The sequence below is a fragment of the Rhinopithecus roxellana genome, chromosome 1 (assembly GCF_007565055.1).
Source record: "Rhinopithecus roxellana isolate Shanxi Qingling chromosome 1, ASM756505v1, whole genome shotgun sequence".
NCBI lineage: Eukaryota > Metazoa > Chordata > Mammalia > Primates > Cercopithecidae > Rhinopithecus > Rhinopithecus roxellana.
This window is the reverse complement of record NC_044549.1, coordinates 186,361,897-186,380,526: the sequence shown is the minus strand read 5'-3', so window position 1 is coordinate 186,380,526 and position 18,630 is coordinate 186,361,897. Positions and strand designations below refer to the sequence as shown.

The following is an 18,630-nucleotide window of genomic DNA, read 5'->3' as shown; positions in this document are numbered from 1 at the left end:
CACACTCCTGTTTCCCTCCCTCCTCTCATAGATAACCATTCTAATATGATATATATCTTTCACTTTGGTAAGTTATTAAATATGATTATATTAATATGTCATTAAAACACAAATAGAGGTATATATGCCTATTTTGTGTGTGTTTACATATATATATCAGAGATTATAGTTTCGTGTCAGTACATATAAGTCTGCTTTATACCAATCAATAGCTGCATAATATTCCATTGCCTAGAGATACATTGTACTTTGCTTTCTTCTACTTTTTCTTGTACTTTGCTTGTATAAAAGATACTACAATGACAATTTTTTCACAAGTACCTTTGTACATATGAGTTTGTCTGTAGCATAATTATAATTTTTAGTAGTGGAATGTTCAAAATTCCCGTTGATATTGTCAAATACTCTTCAGAGAGAACAGTTCATATGCTCACCAAGAGTTTTGAAAGTAGAATCTGAGTCTTGGCAAACGAACTGGAGATCTTTTTACTTAACTGTTAAGTTAAAAAAGCCCATGATGGATTGAGCATCATGTGGCAGACTCCGTGACTCCCTTAAGCCCCTCCTGACAGGGGTGGACATCATTTCACTCACATTCCAGGAGAGAGAACTTAGTCATATGATCATACGTTATTGCTGGAGAAGCTGGGAAAGGTAATTCACTCGTGTTCCACTAGAATCCTGTAGTTATAGGAGAAAGAGAAGACAGGGTAGATTTTAAGTACCTTGGTCACTCACAGCAAGTTGTTGGACTTTATCCTGATATAAAAATAGGGTTGCAGAAGGACCTATTTCTAAATTTGATAGCCAGCTGCTGACAAAGGCCTTTGCCATGCACTCCTGCAGTGGAGGTGGGCTTTACAGAGGGGGCTCACTGAGGACCTGCTATGTACCAGGCACTAGGCTGGGTGCTTCACTTGCCTCATTCTTCACCACACGCCTACACAGTGGGCCCCATGTTCCTCCTTAGACCCAGGAGGCTTAAAGATGTGCAGGGACTTGCCCAAGGCAGAACATTCGAATTCACATCTGTGTGATTGCAAAGCCCACATTTTCTTTCCACAGCTCTGGCCATGTCAGCACACACCATGAATGCTATAGCTGCTGCAACGACACATCACTTTGTCCCACTTAGGCCTTTGCTGGCCAGATATACAGTATGTGCAGCCACACACACCTCACCTAACTTGGACTCTCTTCTCATTTTCCAGGCCTTCTCTCAGCTCCTTGGCCTACTGCCGTGGTCTTGGTGCCACCCTCCTCTGGTGGTCAGCTCAGGGCTTCCTCTGCCCATGCAGTCCCCAGCTGCCACTGCTGAGGGCCTCAGTGGCTCCCTCTTTGGGGCCTACACGTTCCCCACCTTCAAGTTTCAGCCTCGCCATGATAGCATGGACTGGAGGCGCATTAGCACCCTGGATGTAGACCGCGTGGCCCGGGAGCTGGATGTGGCCACTCTGCAGGAGAACATTGCTGGCATCACCTTTTGCAACTTGGACCGGGAGGTATGCAACCGCTGTGGGCAGCCTGTGGACCCAGCACTGCTCAAGGTGCTGCGCCTGGCACAGCTTATCATCGAGTACCTGCTGCACTGCCAGGATTGCCTGAGTACCAGCATTGCCCAGCTGGAGGCACGGCTGCAGACCAGCCTGGGCCAGCAGCAGCGTGGTCAGCAGGAGCTGGGCCGCCAGGCTGACGAGCTCAAGGGTGTGCGGGAGGAGAGCCGCCGGCGTCGCAAGATGATCAGCACCCTGCAGCAGCTGCTAATGCAGACAGGCGCCCACAGCTACCACACGGTGAGGAATCTCCACCAGGCAGGCAGAATGGGAGGGCTGTGCGCTCCAGCCACTGGGCAGCTGTTGCCACTGGGCAGCACTGCTGGGGCCACAAGGCTGCTGGGGGCTGTTGTCACTGGTTAGGAGCAGATTTCAGAGATGCTGCTCATGGCCAGAGAGCCTAGGGATGTCTCGTTAGGTTCTACAGTGTGTGTGTGTGTGTGTGTGTGTGTGTGTGTGTGTGTATAGACTGTACATGTGTTGGAGGTGTGTGTGTTTATGGAGAGGGTGCATGTCTAGTGTATGTATATACATGAATGTATGGAGAGTGTGTGTGTGTTTGTAAATGGTGTGATATGTGTGTGTGTTTAATGTGTGTGTATGTGTGTGAATACTTGAAGGGTACCTCTGTGTGTATGTAGGGTGTGTGATGTGTAATGTATGCTTGTACTATATTATAAAGGATACAACTCTGGAGCATGTATAAAAAGGTGTATTAATAGTGTTTGTGACCAAGAAACAGCTTCTCTGCTCCTTCTGGAATCTCTGCCTGGTTCAGCTCACCTGCCTCCACTCCTGCTTCTACCATGTTCATCAGAAGTCCTACAAGATGCCACCTCTGGCCCCCGGGCCTTCAGCAGCTGCTCCTACATGAGTAGGCCCAGTGCCTGCATTGGCTCCTTGAGCTTCTCCTGAGTGGGCAGCAGCAGCTTCCGGGTTGGCCTGGGTGGAGGCTGTGGTGGGGCCAGTGGCATGGTAGGCATCACTGCCATCACGGTCAACCAGAGCCTGCTGAGCCCCCTTAACCTGGAGGTGGACCCCAACATCCAGGCCATGCGCACCCAGGAGAAGGAGCAGATCAAGACCCTCAGCTACAAGTCTGCCTCCTTCATCGACAAGGTGCGGTTCCTGGAGCAGCAGAACAAGATTCTGGACACCAAGTGGAGCCTCCTGCAGCAGCAGAAGACGGCTCAGAGTCAACACAGTCAACATGTTCAAGAGCTACATCAACAACCTTAGGCAGCAGCTGGAGACTCTGGGCCAGGAGAAGCTGAAGCTGGAGGCAGAGCTTGGCAACATGCAGGGCCTGGTGGAGGGCTTCAAGAACAAGTATGAGGATGAGATCAATAAGCGTACAGAGATGGAGAATGAATTTGTCCTCATCAAAAGGATGTGGATGAAGGTTATGTGAACAAGGTGGAGCTGGAGTCTCACCTGGAAGGGCTGACTAACAAGATCAACTTCCTCAGGCGGCTGTATGAAGAGGAGATCCAGGAGCTGCAGTCCCAGATCTTGGACATGCCTGTGGTGCTGTCCATGGACAACAGCCGCTCCCTGACATGGACAGCATCATCGCTGAGGTCAAGGCGCAGTACAATGCGCAGCCCAACCGCAGCTGGGCTGAGGCTGAGAGCATGTACCAGATCAAGTATGAGGAGTTGCAAATGCTGACTGGGAAGCACAGGGATGACCTGCAGTGTACAAAGACTGAGATCTCCGAGATGAACCAGAATATCAGCCAGCTCCAGGCTGAGATTGAGGGCCTCAAAGGCCAGAGGGCATCTCAGATGCCAAGCAATGTGGGGAGCTGGCCATTAAGGATGCCAACACCAAGCTGTCTGAGCTGGAGGCCGCCCTGCAGCAGGCCAAGCAGGACATGGCACGGCAACTGCATGAGTACCAGGAGCTGATGAATGTCAAGCTGGCCCTGGACATCGAGATTGCCACCTACTGGAAGCTGCTGGAGGGTGAGGAGAGCCGGCTGGAGTCTGGGATGCAGAACACAAGTATCCATACAAAGACCACCAGCAGCTATGCAGGTGGTCTGAGCTCAGCCTATAGGGGCCTCAGCTACGGCCTGGGCTCCAGCTTTGGCTCTGGTGCAGGCTCCAGCTCCTTCAGCTGCACCAGCTCCACCAGGGGCCACTGTGGTTGTGAAAAAGATAGAGACTCGCGATGGGAAGCTGGTGTCCGAGTCCTCTGACGTCCTGCCCAAGTGAACAGCTGCGGCAGCCCCTCTCAGCCTGCCCCTCCTGTGGCTGCCCCAGGGCCTGGGGTGATGGTGGGAGGCTGCTGTGCAGGGTAGCACAGGGAACGGGAGACCCACCTGAGGCTCAGCCCTAGCCCTCAACCCACCTGTGGGGGAGTTTACTGCCTAGGAACCCCCCTTGCCCATGCCCATGCCTCCAGCTACAAAACAATTCAATAGCTTTTCTTTTTTTTTTTTTTTTGGTCCAAAATAAAACCTCAGCTATCTCTGCCAAACAAACAAACAAACAAAAAACAAAAAAATAGTGTTTGTGTGTGTGTGAATGAATGAAGGAAGGGTATATATGTGAGTAAGAGTGTGTGTATGTACTTATGGAGAGTGTGTAAGGATGCGTATGTAAAAGAAGGATGTATATGTGTCTAAGACTGTATAAGGGTGTGAGTGCGTGCATATTTATGTATGATGGAGGATTTGTATGTGTATGTAGAGGAGTGTGTTGTGTAAAGGTGTGTGTGTGTATGTGTTGAATCTATGTGTGACAAGGGATTGGTGGAGCCAGGCCTATTCTGGAATACTGACTCCATTATTCTACTAAGTGACAGTTCATTTCCCAAAGCAGCATGGAGCATTTGAATGTGTCTCTGCGGAAGTATGGATTGGGGACGTTTTTCCTTTAATAAAAATTGTCATGGCAGCTAGGCCCTGTGCCAGGCTCTGAGGATGTGGGCACAAGTCATGCTGGTTCAGGTTTTTAAGACATTCATAGTTTGTGGATGGGTGGGTTACCTATTTCTGCTCATAACACTTCTGACACCAAATGTGTGTTTTTTTTCCTTACACCAACCAATTCTCCAATGCCAACTGGGTGCCCTTCATTTCAATTCTGACACTATCTACCTGGAGTTAGCATCGGATCCTATGAGTTAAGGAATCAGTCCCATAAGACTGGTCCACTTCAGATACCCAGGCCTCCTGTACTTCTGACTAACTGGCCACAAATTGAGGGTTCCCATAACTCCATCCTGAGGTTCATAAGACTGGTCCAGTTCAGATACCCAGGCCTCCTGTACTTCTGACTAACTGGCCACAAATTGAGGATTCCCATAATTCCATCCTGAGGTTCAATAATTTGCTAGAATGGTTCACAAAACTCAGGAAGAAGACATTTTATTACCAGTGTATTATAAGGATAGAAGTCAGAATAGTCAAATGGAAGAGATGCACTTGAGGACAAGAGAGTACAAGGTATGGGAGAAGGGACTCAGAACTTCCCTGCCCTTTCTGGGTGTGCCACCTCCTAGCATCTCAGTATTTACCCATCTGGAAACTCTCTAAATCCCATCATTTAGGGGTTTTATGGAGATTCCACCAAGCATGCATAATTGATTAAATCATTGGTCATGGCTTAGTAGTCCAGCCCCTCTTCCCTCCCTGGGGGCTGGAGGGTGGGGCTGAAAGTTCCAACCCTCTCCCCGTGCCTTGGTCTTTCTGGTGACCAACCCCCATCCTGGGAGGATTACCTGAGCCCAGCATCCTTTGGCTGTTGAGCCAAAGAGAAAAAGGATGGGGGTTGGTCACCAGAAAGTCATCTGTGGGGTGGGACAGAAGGTGCCCCACCAGTCCTTTCATTAGCATACAAAAAACACTGCCTTAGTAAGTTTAGTGTTGCTATAAAGGAATACCCGAAGCTGGGTAATTTATAAAGAAAAGAGGTTATTTGACTCACAGTTCTGCTGGCTGGAAGGTTCAAGACTGGGCACCTGGTGAGGGCGTCTGGCTGCTTTCACTCCTGGTGGAAGGTGAAGGGGAGCTGGCCTATGCAGAGCTCATGGCAAGAGCGGAAGCAAGGGGAGAGGGAGGTGCCAAGCTCTTTCTAACAACCAGCTCTGTCAAACTAATAAGAATGAGAACTCCCTCACCTTCAAGGGAGGGCATTAATCTTCATATGAGGGATCTGCCCCATGACCCAAATACCTCCCACTAGGCCCCACCTCTCAACATGGCCACATTGGAGATTAAATTTCAACATGAGATTTGGAAGGGACAAACATTCAAACTATAGTAGATGCTCTTATTACTCTGGAGATTCCAAGGATCTCAGAATCTCTTGTGTCATGAACTGGGGACTAAGACCAAATATTATTACAAAAGATGCTTTTATCACCCTTATCACTCTGAAGATTTTAAGTCAGGGGTGTCCAATCTTTTGGCTTTCCTGGGCCACACTGGAAGAAGAAGAATTGTCTTGAGCCTCACATAAAATACACTAACATTAATGATAGCTGATGAGCTAAAAAAAAAAAAAAATTCCTAAAAATCTCACAATGTTTTAAGAAAGTTTACAAATTTGTGTTGGGCCGCATTCAAAGCTGTTCTGGGCCACATATGGCCTATGGGCTGCAGGTTAAACAAGCTTGTTTTAAGTGTTTTAGGAGCTCCCTGCCAGAAACTAGGAACAAAGACCAAATTTACATTTTTTTTTTTTTTTTTTTGAGACAGGGTCTCACTCTGTCACCCAGGCTGCAGTCTGATCATGGCTCACTGCAGCCTTAACCTCTCAGGCTCAGGTGATCCTCCCACCTCAACCTTCTGAGTAGTTAGGACTATAAGCATCTACCACCATGTCTGGCTAATTTTTTATAGAGACAGGGTTTCTCCAGGTTGCCCAGGCTGGTCTCGAACTCCTGGGCTCAAGTGATCCACCCACCTCAGCCTCCCAAAGTTCTAGGATTTTAAGTGTGAGCCACTGTGCCCAGCCTACATTCTTATTGTGTCACACTGTCACAGTGGGACAGAAGGAATCGTTATGATATATTATTAATTGATAACAAATTGATATAATTGATATGATGTTTATGATTAAAAGGGTCAGAACCCTTTTAGTAGTAAGGCCTGTGGACACACCTGGTTGCTAGGAAGGTTGGGACATAGAGTGTTTATTCTCATTGGCCACAGGACTTACTATTACCAAGGAAGAAAAGGAAAATGGGTATTGGGGGACAACTGGCAATTCATGTCATAATTGTCTGCAAAGATAGCAAATAATCTGCCTATGGATTAACTAGCAATGGCAGCCTCCAAAGCTGTGTTGAGAAGAATTCTGAAATTTTACAGTGAGAAGATGATGTAGATAGATTGCTTATGTCTGAAATGTCTTAGGAGAGGGATGTGGAATTACAGATGCTGTTTATTTGCTAACCCCTTCCTCTGGTGGTTCTCCACCCTGGGGTGGGACATAGACATTGGCATATTTTAAAAAATTTTTATTATGGAAAATTTCAAACATATACAGTAGTAGAGAGAATCGTTTAATGAACCTTTATCTACGCACTAACAGTATCAACCCATGGCCAGTGTTGTTGCATCTCTTCCCCTGCGCACTTTCCCCCACTTCTGGATTATTTTGAAGCATATTAGCAATATGATTTTATTTGTAATATTTCAATATCTCTATTTGTGTCTCTAAAAGAGACAGACTGACTTTTAAACATAGACAAACACCATCATCACTCTCTGAAAAAGCAACAGAAATTCCTTAGTATCATCAAATATCCAGTCAGTGTTCACAGTTTCCCGGGACACTGGTGGTATTTTAAAGCTCCCCAGGTGATCCTAGTGGGCAGCATGGGTTGACATCATTGCCTTGCTCAGTAAATTAAATTCTTTATTTCTGAAGCAGCCCAGGGGTCCCAAGGGGATGGGGCTTTGATATAGGGAAAATCCCAGGCTGACTCAGGTGACCTAATCCTGTACTCCCCATTGCTTCCTCTCTGTATAGTGCCACCTGTGTGACAAGACATTCATGAATGCCACCTTTCTCCGGGGCCACATCCAGCGCAGGCATGCAGGCGTGGCAGAAGGTGGTGAGTCCAGACAGCAGCCCGGGCCCCTTCTGGGACTGTGGAAGGGCCGGGGGCTGGTATTCAGTGGGTGGCGACCACCTATACCACCCAAAACTGCTCTCAGAACCTCCCTGTCCAACTGGGGATGGGATGATCCCACCATCCACCACCGGGGGAGCCCCCATGGGTTGGAAGGGTTTCTGACCCCATGTGTAAAAAAGGGCTGGAGTCAGACAGGTAGGTTTCAGTCTTAGCTCTGTCCCTGTTTATTATGTAATCTTGGTCCATGCTTTCCCCTCTGTGTCTCAGTGGCCTTCACTGTGAATGGGGCAGTCAGATGGAGTGACTTTGAAGGGCTCTTACCTTCCAGCCTTCTGCGAATCTGCAATTTCCTGATGCCAGCCATGAATAAGCCTAAATGGGGTGAATGGGCAGTCAGACCAGTTCTTTGACTTTTCTACATACTTGAGATTATCATGACCTAATCACTTTAATTTTACAACTTCAGATTCCAGAATGAGGAGCAAGGCTGTGTGTTTTCCCCATAAAGAGATTTGCATATTTTATATTCACTTTTCTTTTCTTTTCTTTTTGAGACAGGGTCTCACTCTGTCATACAGGGTGGAGTGCAGTGGCTTGATCTCAGCTCTTCTGCAGCCTCTACCTCACGGGCTCAAGTGATCCTCCTCCCTCAGCCTCATGAGTAGCTGGGACTACAGGCACACACCACCATACCTGACTCATTTTAAAAATTTTTTGTAGAGATGAGGTCTCACTGTGTTGGCCAGGCTGGTCTCAAATTCCTGGGCTCAAGCGATCTGCCTGCTTTGGCCTCCCACAGTGCTGGGATTATAGGCGTGAGCCACTGCGCTCAACCTATATTCCCTTTTTGAGGTTCAATAAGAAATATTAGTTAAAACATAAAACAAATATAGATGGAAAAATGCCATTAAGTACATCTTTTCCTATTTTCCATCATTCAAATTCCTTTTTCATAAAAAAAGTACCACTTACCTAAAACTATGTATTTAATGCATATCTAATTCTTCTTAGTTCTGCATTGGAGGCTATAAGGAAAAATAAATTTTCCATGGCTTCAATTTTTTTTGAATAAAAATGTGTCTCTGATATAGAAAATATAAATATAGGAAATTAGAAAAGATAAAATAAAAACCATGGACAGTGTCACCAGCAGTTAATATTTTGGTGTATTCTCTGTCTTTTTTTTTTCTGTAGACATATATAATCATATAGTGTGCGCTTTGATTATTGCTTATTTTCATTTAAGAATATGTCATATTTTCCAATGTCATTAAATTATCTTTGAAAATGTGATTTTTTAATGGCCGAATAGTATTTCATTAAGTGGCTATCATAATTTATTTCACAATTTCCTCCTGTTGAATATATGGCTTACCCCAACATTTCTTTATTATAAATCACATGATGATTGATATTCTCGCATGTCAATCTTTGTGCATAGCTCTTCTTATTTCCTTAATGTAAAGTGCTGTAAGGAGAGAGAAATGTGTTCTTTTTTTTTTTTTTTTTTTTTTTTTTTTGAGACGGAGTCTCGCTCTGCGGCCCAGGCTGGAGTGCAGTGGCCGGATCTCAGCTCACTGCAAGCTCCGCCTCCCGGGTTTACCCCATTCTCCTGCCTCAGCCTCCGGAGTAGCTGGGACTACAGGCGCCCGCCACCTCGCCTGGCTAGTTTTTTTGTATTTTTTAGTAGAGACGGGGTTTCACCGTGTTAGCCAGGATGGTCTCGATCTCCTGACCTCGTGATCCGCCCGTCTCGGCCTCCGAAAGTGCTGGGATTACAGGCTTGAGCCACCGCGCCCAGCCGAGAAATGTGTTCTTAAGATCACTTTTGCTATGTTAATGGTCATGGCCTTTTTATTCGCAGGCAGCTGACTTCCCAGATGCCCAGCTCTCCTATTCCACAGTCGCCTCAAATCATGTTGTTAAACCAAATTAATTTCTACTGCAACTAAAAATTGCTTGTTTGTAAAATGTCCAACCTGAGAAAAGCCACATCACTTTTCAAAGAAAAGGCTTAGAATTTTAATAACAGTATGATTTATCTAGTAATCACTAAATATGCTTTAAAAAGTAACAAATGTTCAAGAATAATTGGATTCTTTTTTGACCCTGAACTCTTGCTTTATCATCAGTATGTGGTTTAGTTAGGATGTTTTTTATAATTTATTCTGAATCTTTTTGTTCACTTAAACAATTTAAAGTATACACTTGAAGGAACTTTGATTCTTTATAATACATGCTGCTTCTTTTTCATTTGAAATTTATTTATTTATTTATTGAGACGGAGTCTTGCTGTGTCTCCCAGGCTAGAGTGCATTGGTGCTATCTTGGCTCACTGCAACCTCTGCCTCTGGGATTCAAGCAATTCTTCTGCCTTAGCCTCCCAAATAGCTGTGGTTACAGGCACCCGCCACCACACTCGGCTAATTGTTTTTGTTTTTTCAGTAGAGATGGGGTTTCACCATGTTGGTTAGGCTGGTCTTGACCTCATGATCAGCCCACCTCGGCCTCCCAAAGTGCTGGGATTATAGGTGTGAACCACCGCGCCTGGCCTGACATTTAAAAGTATACATGTACATTACTGAAAACAGTGAACTTAAAACTACAATGATTTTTATTACTTTAAAATTCTCTCTGATTACTGTCAGGATACATAGATATGTTCTTTTTATTGATAATTGGTGTACATGCTATTTGATATTCTGTTCTGTTACTACAGTAATTTTAAATTTCTATTTCCATATGTCAGTACTGTCAAAATACTTACTTTAAGTGACAGTACAATAGTAATTCACATTTTTTGAGCTGTTGTGCCAATCACTATGCTAAGCACTTTGCATTCTCACATTTCATCCTCACAGCGGCCCTCTGAGTTAGGTGCTATTGTTATCTCTATTTTCCATTTTGGGGAAACAGAGGGACAGGGAGATTATGTTCTTTGCCCAAGGTCAATGTGCTAAGTAGTGAAGCTGGTTTCAGACCGAGACGTGGCTGATTGATGAGGTGAGAAACTACACTCCCTTGATTTTTGGACTTAAACTGATCACCTATCTTTGCATGGACCCCACAGGAAAACAGAAGAAGCAGGAACAGCCAGTGGAAGAGGTGTTAGAAGAGCTACGGGCCAAGCTAAAGTGGACCCAAGAGGAGCTGGAAGCCCAGAGGGAGGCGGAGAGGCAGCGGCAGCTCCAGGTGGGCAGGGAGAGAAAACATCAGGGAGACCCGGGTCATGGACCTACCCCAGGAGACCCTTGATGCACATGAATCCCACAGGGCAAACATTCCAGCTGGTTTCCCAGAGCTGGGAGTCAGAACTGGGATAATGCCTTCTCGGACATGGCAAATGATTTTAGGTAGCCTGGAAAGGAAAATTGAATTATTTTTGCCAGACTTATGTGGACGGAAGTAGAGCAGAGAGATGCAGTTTCCTGCATTAGTCAGCACCCTCTGAGGACATTTGAACCTGAATTTTAGCTTCGTACACAATACTGTAAGTTAACTTTTTGAGGACAAAGACTGGGTTTGATTCTGAAAGCTCCAGAACTCAGCGCAGAGAAGATGCTCTGTAAATGTTTGTAGAATGAAAATACATGAAGTTACCCTGCTCATCCCTTCATCATTCATCCCCTCAGCTTGCATTTATTGAGCACCAGCTGCATAGTTGGTATTGTGACGAATACAGGCATACCTCTTTTTTTGTGTTTTGTGTGTTTCACAGACATTGTATTGTTTGCACATTGAAGGTTTGTGCCAACCCTGTGTTGAGCAAGTTTATCAGCATCATTTTCCAACAGCCTGTGCTCACTTCATGTCTATGTATCACATTTTGGTAATTCTCACAATATTTCAAACTTTTTCATATTATTATATCTGTTATGGTGATCTGTGATCAGTGATCTTTGATGTTACTGTTGTAATTGTTTTGGGGTGCCACAAACTGTCCATATAAGATGGCAAACTTAAGCATCTCTCACTTTAAATCAAAAAGTAGGAATGATTAAGTTTAGTGACAAAGGCATGTCGAAAGCTGAGATGGGCTGAGAGGCAGGCCTCTTGTGCCAAACAGCCAAGTTGTGAATACAAGGGAAATGTGAAGGAAATTTAAAGCACTACTCCACTGACCACACAAATGATAAGAAAGTGAAACAGCCTTATTACTGAGATGGAGAAAGTTTTAGTGGTCTGGATAAAAGATCAGACCAGCCACAAAATTCCCTTAAGCCAAAGCTTAATCCAGAGCAAGGACCTAACTCTCTTCACTTCTATGAAGGCTGAGAGTGAAGAAGATGCAGAAGAAAAGTTGGAAGCTAAAAGAGGTTGGTTCGTAGGTTTAAGGAAAGAAGCCATCTCCATAACAATGAAAGTGCAATGTGAAGCAGCAAGTGCTAATGTAGAAGCTGCAGCAAGTTATCTTGAAGATCTAGCTAAGATCATTGATGAAGATGACTGTACTAAACAGATTTTCAGTGTAGAAAAAACAACCTTCTATAGGAAGAAGCCATCTAGAACTTTTATAGCTAGAGATAAGACAATGCCTGGCTTCACAATTTCAAAGAACAGCATGATTCTCTTGTTAGGGTCTAATACAGCTGGTAACTTTAAGTTGAAGCCAATGCTCATTTGCCACTGTGAAAATTCTAGGACCCTTAAGAATTATGCTAGCTCTACTCTACCTGTGCTCCAAAAATGGAACAAGAAAGTCCAGATGACAGCACAGCTGTTTATAGGATGGTTTACTGAATATTTTAAGCCCACTGTTGTGATCTACTGCTAAAAAAAGATTCTTTTCAAAATAATTACTGCTCATTGACAATGTTCCTGGTCACCTAAGAGCTCTGGTGGAGATGTACAAGGAGATTTGTGTTCAAGCCTGTTAACACGATATCCATTCTGCAGCCCATGATCAAGGAGTAATTTTGACTTCCAAGTTTTATTATTTAAGAAATACATTTTATAAGGTTATAGCTGTCTAGATAGTGATTCCTCTGATGGATCTGAGCAAAGTAAATTGAAAACCTTTTGGGGCCGGGCGCGGTGGCTCACGCCTGTAATCCCAGCACTTTGGGAGGCCGAGGTGGGCGGATCACAAGGTCAGGAGATCGAGACCACAGTGAAACCCCATCTCTACTAAAAATGCAAAAAATTAGCCGGGCGCGGTGGCGGGCGCCTGTAGTCCCAGCTACTCAGGAGGCTGAGGCAGGAGAATGGCGTGAACCCGGGAGGCGGAGCTTGCAGTGAGCTGAGATCCGGCCACTGCACTCCAGCCTGGGCGACAGAGCGAGACTCCGTCTCAAAAAAAAAAAAAAAAAGAAAACCTTTTGGAAAGGATTTGCCATTCTGGATGCCATTAAGAAAATGTGTGATTCTTTGGAGGAGGTTGGAGTTTGGATGAAATAGATTCCAGCCATCTTGGATGACTTTAAGGGATTCAAGACTTCAGTGGAGGAAGCCACTGCAGATGTGGTGGAAATAGCAAGAGAAATAGACTTAGAAGTGGAGCCTGAAGATGGCACTGAATTGCTGCAACCTCATGATAAAACTAATGGTTGAGGAGTTGCTTTTTATGGATGAGCAAATAAAGGAATTTTTTTTTTTTTTTTTTTTTTTTGAGACAGAGTCTCACTCTGTCGCCCAGGCTGGAGTGCAGTGGCCGGATCTCAGCTCACTGCAAGCTCCGCCTCCCAGGTTCACGCCACTCTCCTGCCTCAGCCTCCCGAGCAGCTGGGACTACAGGCGCCCGCCACCTCGCCTGGCCAGTTTTTTGTATTTTTTAGTAGAGATGGGGTTTCACCGTGTTAGCCAGGATGGTCTCGATCTCCTGACCTCGTGATCCACCCGTCTCGGCCTCCCAAAGTGCTGGGATTACAGGCTTGAGCCACCACGCCCGGCCAGGAATTTCTTGAGATGGACTCTACTACTGCTGAAGATGCTGTGAACATTGTTGAAATGATAAGAAAGGACTTAAAATATTACACAAACTTAGTTGAGAAAGCAGCAGTAAAGTTTAAGAGAATTGACTCTGATTTTGAAAGAAATTCTACTGTGTGTCAAATGCTACCAAAGAGCATCTCATGCTACAGAGAGATCTTTCATGAAAGGAGGAGTCTGTCCATGTGGCAAACTTCACTGGTGTCTTTTTTTTTGACAGTCTTGCTCTTTCGCCCAGGCTGGAGTGCAGTGGCATGATCTTGGCTCACTGCAACCTCCGCCTCCTAGGTTCAAGTGATTCTCCTGCCTCAGCCTTGCGAGTAACAGATTCCAGGCACATGCTGCCACACCTGGCTAATTTTTTGTATTTTTAGTAGAGACGGGGGTTTTGCCATATTGGACAGGTTGGTCTTGAACTCTTGACTTTAAGTGATCCACCCACCTTGGCCTCCTAAAGTGTTGGGGTTACGGGCGTGAGCCGCTATGCCTGGCCTGTTGTCTTATTTTAAGAAATTGCCACAGCACCCAACCCTGATCAGTCAGCAGCCATCAACCTCAAGGCAAGACCCAGCACCGGCAAAAAGATTGTGACTTACTAAAGGATCAGATGATCGTTAGCATTTTTTAGCAATAAAGTATTTTTAAAAAATTTTATTATTATTTTTTATTTTTCCATAAGTTATTGGGGTACGGGTAGCATTTGTTTACATAAGTAAGTTCTTTCTTGGTGACTTGTGAGATTTTGGTGCACCCATCACTGAACGGTATACACTGCAAAACCATATTTGTTGTCTTTTACCCCTTGACCCCCTCCCATTCTTTCTCCCAAGTCCCCAAAGTCCATTGTATCATTCTTATGCCTTTGTGTCCTCATAGCTTAGCTCCTACATATCAGTGAAAACATACATGTTTGGTTTTCCATTCCTGAGTTACTTCACTTAAAATAATAGTCTCCAATCTGATCCAGGTCACTGCAAATGTTGTTAATTCATTCTTTTTTATGGCTAAGTAGTATTCCTTCATATATATATAACTGTGAGATATATATATATATATATATCTCAGTTGGCTTTTTTGAATAATGACTTCTTTTCCTCTGGATAGATACCCAGTAGTGGGATTGCTGGATCTAGTTTTAATTCTTTATTTATTTATTTATTTATTTATTTATTTGAGACAGAATCTCGCTCTGTCACCCAGGCTGGAGTACAATAGTGCGACCTCGGCCCACTGCAACCTCCACCTCCTGGGTTCAAGTGATTCTCCTGCCTCAGCCTCCTGAGTAGCTGGAACTACAGGTGCATACCACCACGCCTGGCTCATTTTTTGAATTTTGAGTAGAGACAGGGTTTCACTGTGTTAGACAGGATGGTCTCCATCTGCCTGCCTCGGCCTTCCAAAGTGCAGGGATTACAGGTGTGAGCCACTGCCTAGTTTTAATTTAAGGAATTCTTTTAATTCCAGCCCTAGTTTTAATTCTTTAAGGAATCTCCGCACTGTTTTCCATAGTGGCTGTACTAGTTCACATTCCCACCAGCAGCGTAGAAGTGTTCCCTGATCACCGCATCCACGCCAACATCTACTGTTTTTTGATTGTTTGATTATGGCCCTTCTTGCAGGAGTGAGGTGGCATCGCATTGTGGTTTTGATTTGCATTTCCCTGATCATTAGTGATGCTGAGCATTTTTTCATATGCTTGTTGGCCATTTGTATATCTTCTTTTGAGAATTGTCTATTCGTATCCTTAGCCCACTTTTTGATGGGATTGTTTGTTTTTTTCTTACTGATTTGTTTGAGTTCGTTATAGATTCTGGATATTAGTCCTTTGTCAGATACATAGATTATGAAGATTTTCTTCCACTCTGTGGGTTGTCTGTTTACCCTGCTTACTGTTCCTTTTGCCATGCAAAAGCTCTTTAGTTTAATTAGGTCCTAGCTATTTATCTTTGTTTTTAAGCAATACAATATTTTTAAATAAAGTTATGTACTTTTTTTATACATAATCCTATGGAACACTTAATAGGTTACAGTCTAGCATAAATGCAACTTTTATATACACTGGGGAGCAAAATTATTTATATGACACACTTGTTTTATTATGATACTTGCTTTATTCCAATACTTGCTTTATTGTGATATTCTCTTTATTGTGGTGGTCTGGAACTGAACCTGTAATATCTCAGAGGTATGCCTGCATAGGGACAAAGAAACAAGTCCCTATACTCAAGAGACTTTACAGTTCAGGTAAGACTGGCTTAGACCGGTCCTCCCAAGTCCAAACAACAGGAACTGTGGGATGAATGTTCTTTGGGTCTCCATAGTGACTTACATAGACAAGGAAGCCTAAGCAGGTCTTTAGTAAATATTTGTTGTATTGTGGAATTAATCATCATATTATTCTTGCTATTCTTTGTAGGAAGCAGAGATCATTCATCAGAGGGAAGTAGAAGCTAAGAAAGAATTCGATAAATGGAAAGAACAAGAGTGGACCAAACTTTATGGGGAAATAGACAAACTAAAAAAATTATTTTGGGATGAATTTAAAAATGTTGCCAACCAGAACTCTACACTAGAAGAGGTACCCAACATAAAAGGCTTTTCAAAGTTCTTTTATTGGAAATCTGCTTATTCTCAAAATTTATATCTTTGTTTGTACTAGTTTTATTTCATCTGCTATTGGAAACTAAAACACTGTGAGGCCAGTTATCAGAAGCCAGTTATCAGAGGCCTGATATTAGAGGCCCAGATATCAGAGGCCTTGGGGTTGAATCACTGCTGTGTCACATACTGGCTGTGAGACCTTGAATGACTTAGTTAACGTCCTCATGCCTCAGTTTTATGACTGTAAGATAGGCTGCTGAGAGAGGGTTAAATTAGTACATATACAGTATGTAACATTATCTAGCATATAGTGATATATCAGTAGTATATCTGGTATATAGTAATATCTCTAGGTATTACTCTTATTTTTGCAAAGGGCTTTCATCACTGGACAAGAAATGGGGTAAAATTTAAATGAATGCATTTTTCTCCCAACAAATATTCCCTGAATCCTGGTTACATGCCAGACACTGTGTTGGGGTCTTCAGAGGTCAGACATAATACCTACCATTTACTGACTGTATTTACTATTTTCCAGCCCCCATGCAGTATACTTTATATACACTAACTTTTCATCTTCATAGCAATCAACCATAACATTCTCAAAATAGGTGCATCACTAGTTTAGTACTTTTTTTAAAAGTTTTTTTTTAAAGCTATTTTCTTTCTTTCTCTCCTTCCTTCCTTCCTTCCTTCCTTCCTTCCTTCCTTCCTTCCTTCCTTCCTTCCTTCCTTCCTTCCTCCCTCCCTCCCTCCCTCCCTCCCTCCCTCCCTCCCTCCCTTCACCGACCTTCCTTTCTTGCTCTCACTCTCTCATTTTGTCACCCAGGCTGAAGTGCAGTGGCGTGGTGTTGGCTCACCGCAACCTCCATCTCCCGGGTTCAAGCGATTCTCGTGCCTCAGCCTCCGGAGTATCTGGGATTACAGGCATGTGCCACCGTGCCTGGCTAATTTTTGTATTTTTTGAAGAGACGGGGTTTCACCATGTTGACCAGGCTTGTCTGGAACTTTTGACCTCAAATGATCCGCCCACCTCAGCTTCCCAAAGTGCTGTGATTACAGGCTTGAGCCACTGTGCCCAGCTATCATTCTTTCTTTATAGGTGAAGAAATTGAGGCCATATAACTTGCCCAAGGTCACTTAGCTAGGAAGAGATGGAGCTGGGATTTGAACCTAGCTCTTTAATTTCTAAAGGTTCTGTTCTTCTACTGGATATACTATCAAGTTTATGCAGGAAAACCTTATTAAAGTTATCCCTGGGCTGGGCGCAGTGGCTCACGCCTGTAATCCCAGCACTTTGGGAGGCCAAGGTGGGTGGTTCAGCATGGCCAACATGGCGAAACCCCGTCTGTACTAAAAATACAAAAATTAGCTGGGTGTGGTGGCAGGTGCCTGTAATCTCAGCTGCTTGGGAGGCTGAGGTAGGAGAATAGCTTGAACCCAGGAGGTGAAGGTTGCAGTGAACTGAGATCACACCACTGCGCCCCAGCCTGGGTGACAGAGTGAGACTCCATCTCAAAAAAAAAAAAAAAAAGTTATCCCTTGACCATATCTTCCCATATAAACCTGTATGACTAAAACTGTATCAAGGAAAAAGTTTTAAGGAAAAATATTTTTTAAATATATTTATCTCTCATTGGTCCTCCTAGATCAAGGAGAATCTTGTTTTTGAAAATGAACCGTCTAATAGCTTTTTTCACAATCATTCCATGTTTTACCTAAAGAAACACCTAGGCAAATTTTTTTTCAAAAGGAAATTGTCATACGCCTGGAGTCTTGGGTGCCCCATCATCCCTGTCTGAGATGGAAAGCCGAAGGTGGAAAGTGGAGGGGTTGAAATGAGAACTCTGTGTGCACTGGGGTGGGGGTGGCGGCTCCCTAAAATGACACAAACCCTTCCATCCAAAATGCTGCCCAGCTGGGCCAGGGATAATTGTGGAAGAGAAGATGCTGCTCCACTATTGACCTCATGCTCCTAATATACAGCTCCACATCCATCCTTCCCAAGCGCATGCAAACATCTCCTGACCCCCACACTTCCCCGACACAGTGCTAGCTGACTAGACGTTTGATAGATAGGTATTGATAGGAGTTTCAAGTTGTTGTTCAGAAACTGCCTCTTCAAGGGTCAAAGGGTTACTTTTGGTCAGAAAATTATGAGTTTTGGTGAATGAGGACATAATCCTTATCATCCATGATATCCTTTTTAACTTGGATCACATTCTCCTAAACTGGAACGTCCTATCTTTTTTTTTTTTTCTTTAAGACAGGTTCTCACCCTGTTGCCCAGGCTCAAGTGCAGTGACACAATCATGGCTCACTGCAGCCTTGACCTCCCAGGCTCAAGTGATCCTCCTTCAGCCTCCTGAGTAGCTGTGACTACAGGCATGTGCCACCACACCCAGCTAATTTTCCTATTTTTTGTAGAGATGGGGTTTCGCCATGTTACCCAGGC

The 18,630-nt window shown here is 44.1% G+C and overlaps 1 protein-coding gene across 3 annotated transcripts in view; it reads left to right on the top strand.

Annotated features, from left to right (window-relative positions):
- Window positions 1–18,630, top strand: part of DZIP1L (DAZ interacting zinc finger protein 1 like) — a 56,248-nt gene that overhangs the window by 10,378 nt on the left and 27,240 nt on the right. For all 3 annotated transcript variants that reach the window (XM_030938883.1, XM_030938876.1, XM_030938888.1), the window contains 4 exons: window positions 1,212–1,793; window positions 7,541–7,625; window positions 10,717–10,838; window positions 15,991–16,152. In XM_030938883.1, the coding sequence (XP_030794743.1) occupies window positions 1,293–1,793; window positions 7,541–7,625; window positions 10,717–10,838; window positions 15,991–16,152 (870 nt within the window). In that variant the 5' untranslated portion in view covers window positions 1,212–1,292. The remainder of the gene's footprint in view (window positions 1–1,211; window positions 1,794–7,540; window positions 7,626–10,716; window positions 10,839–15,990; window positions 16,153–18,630) is intronic.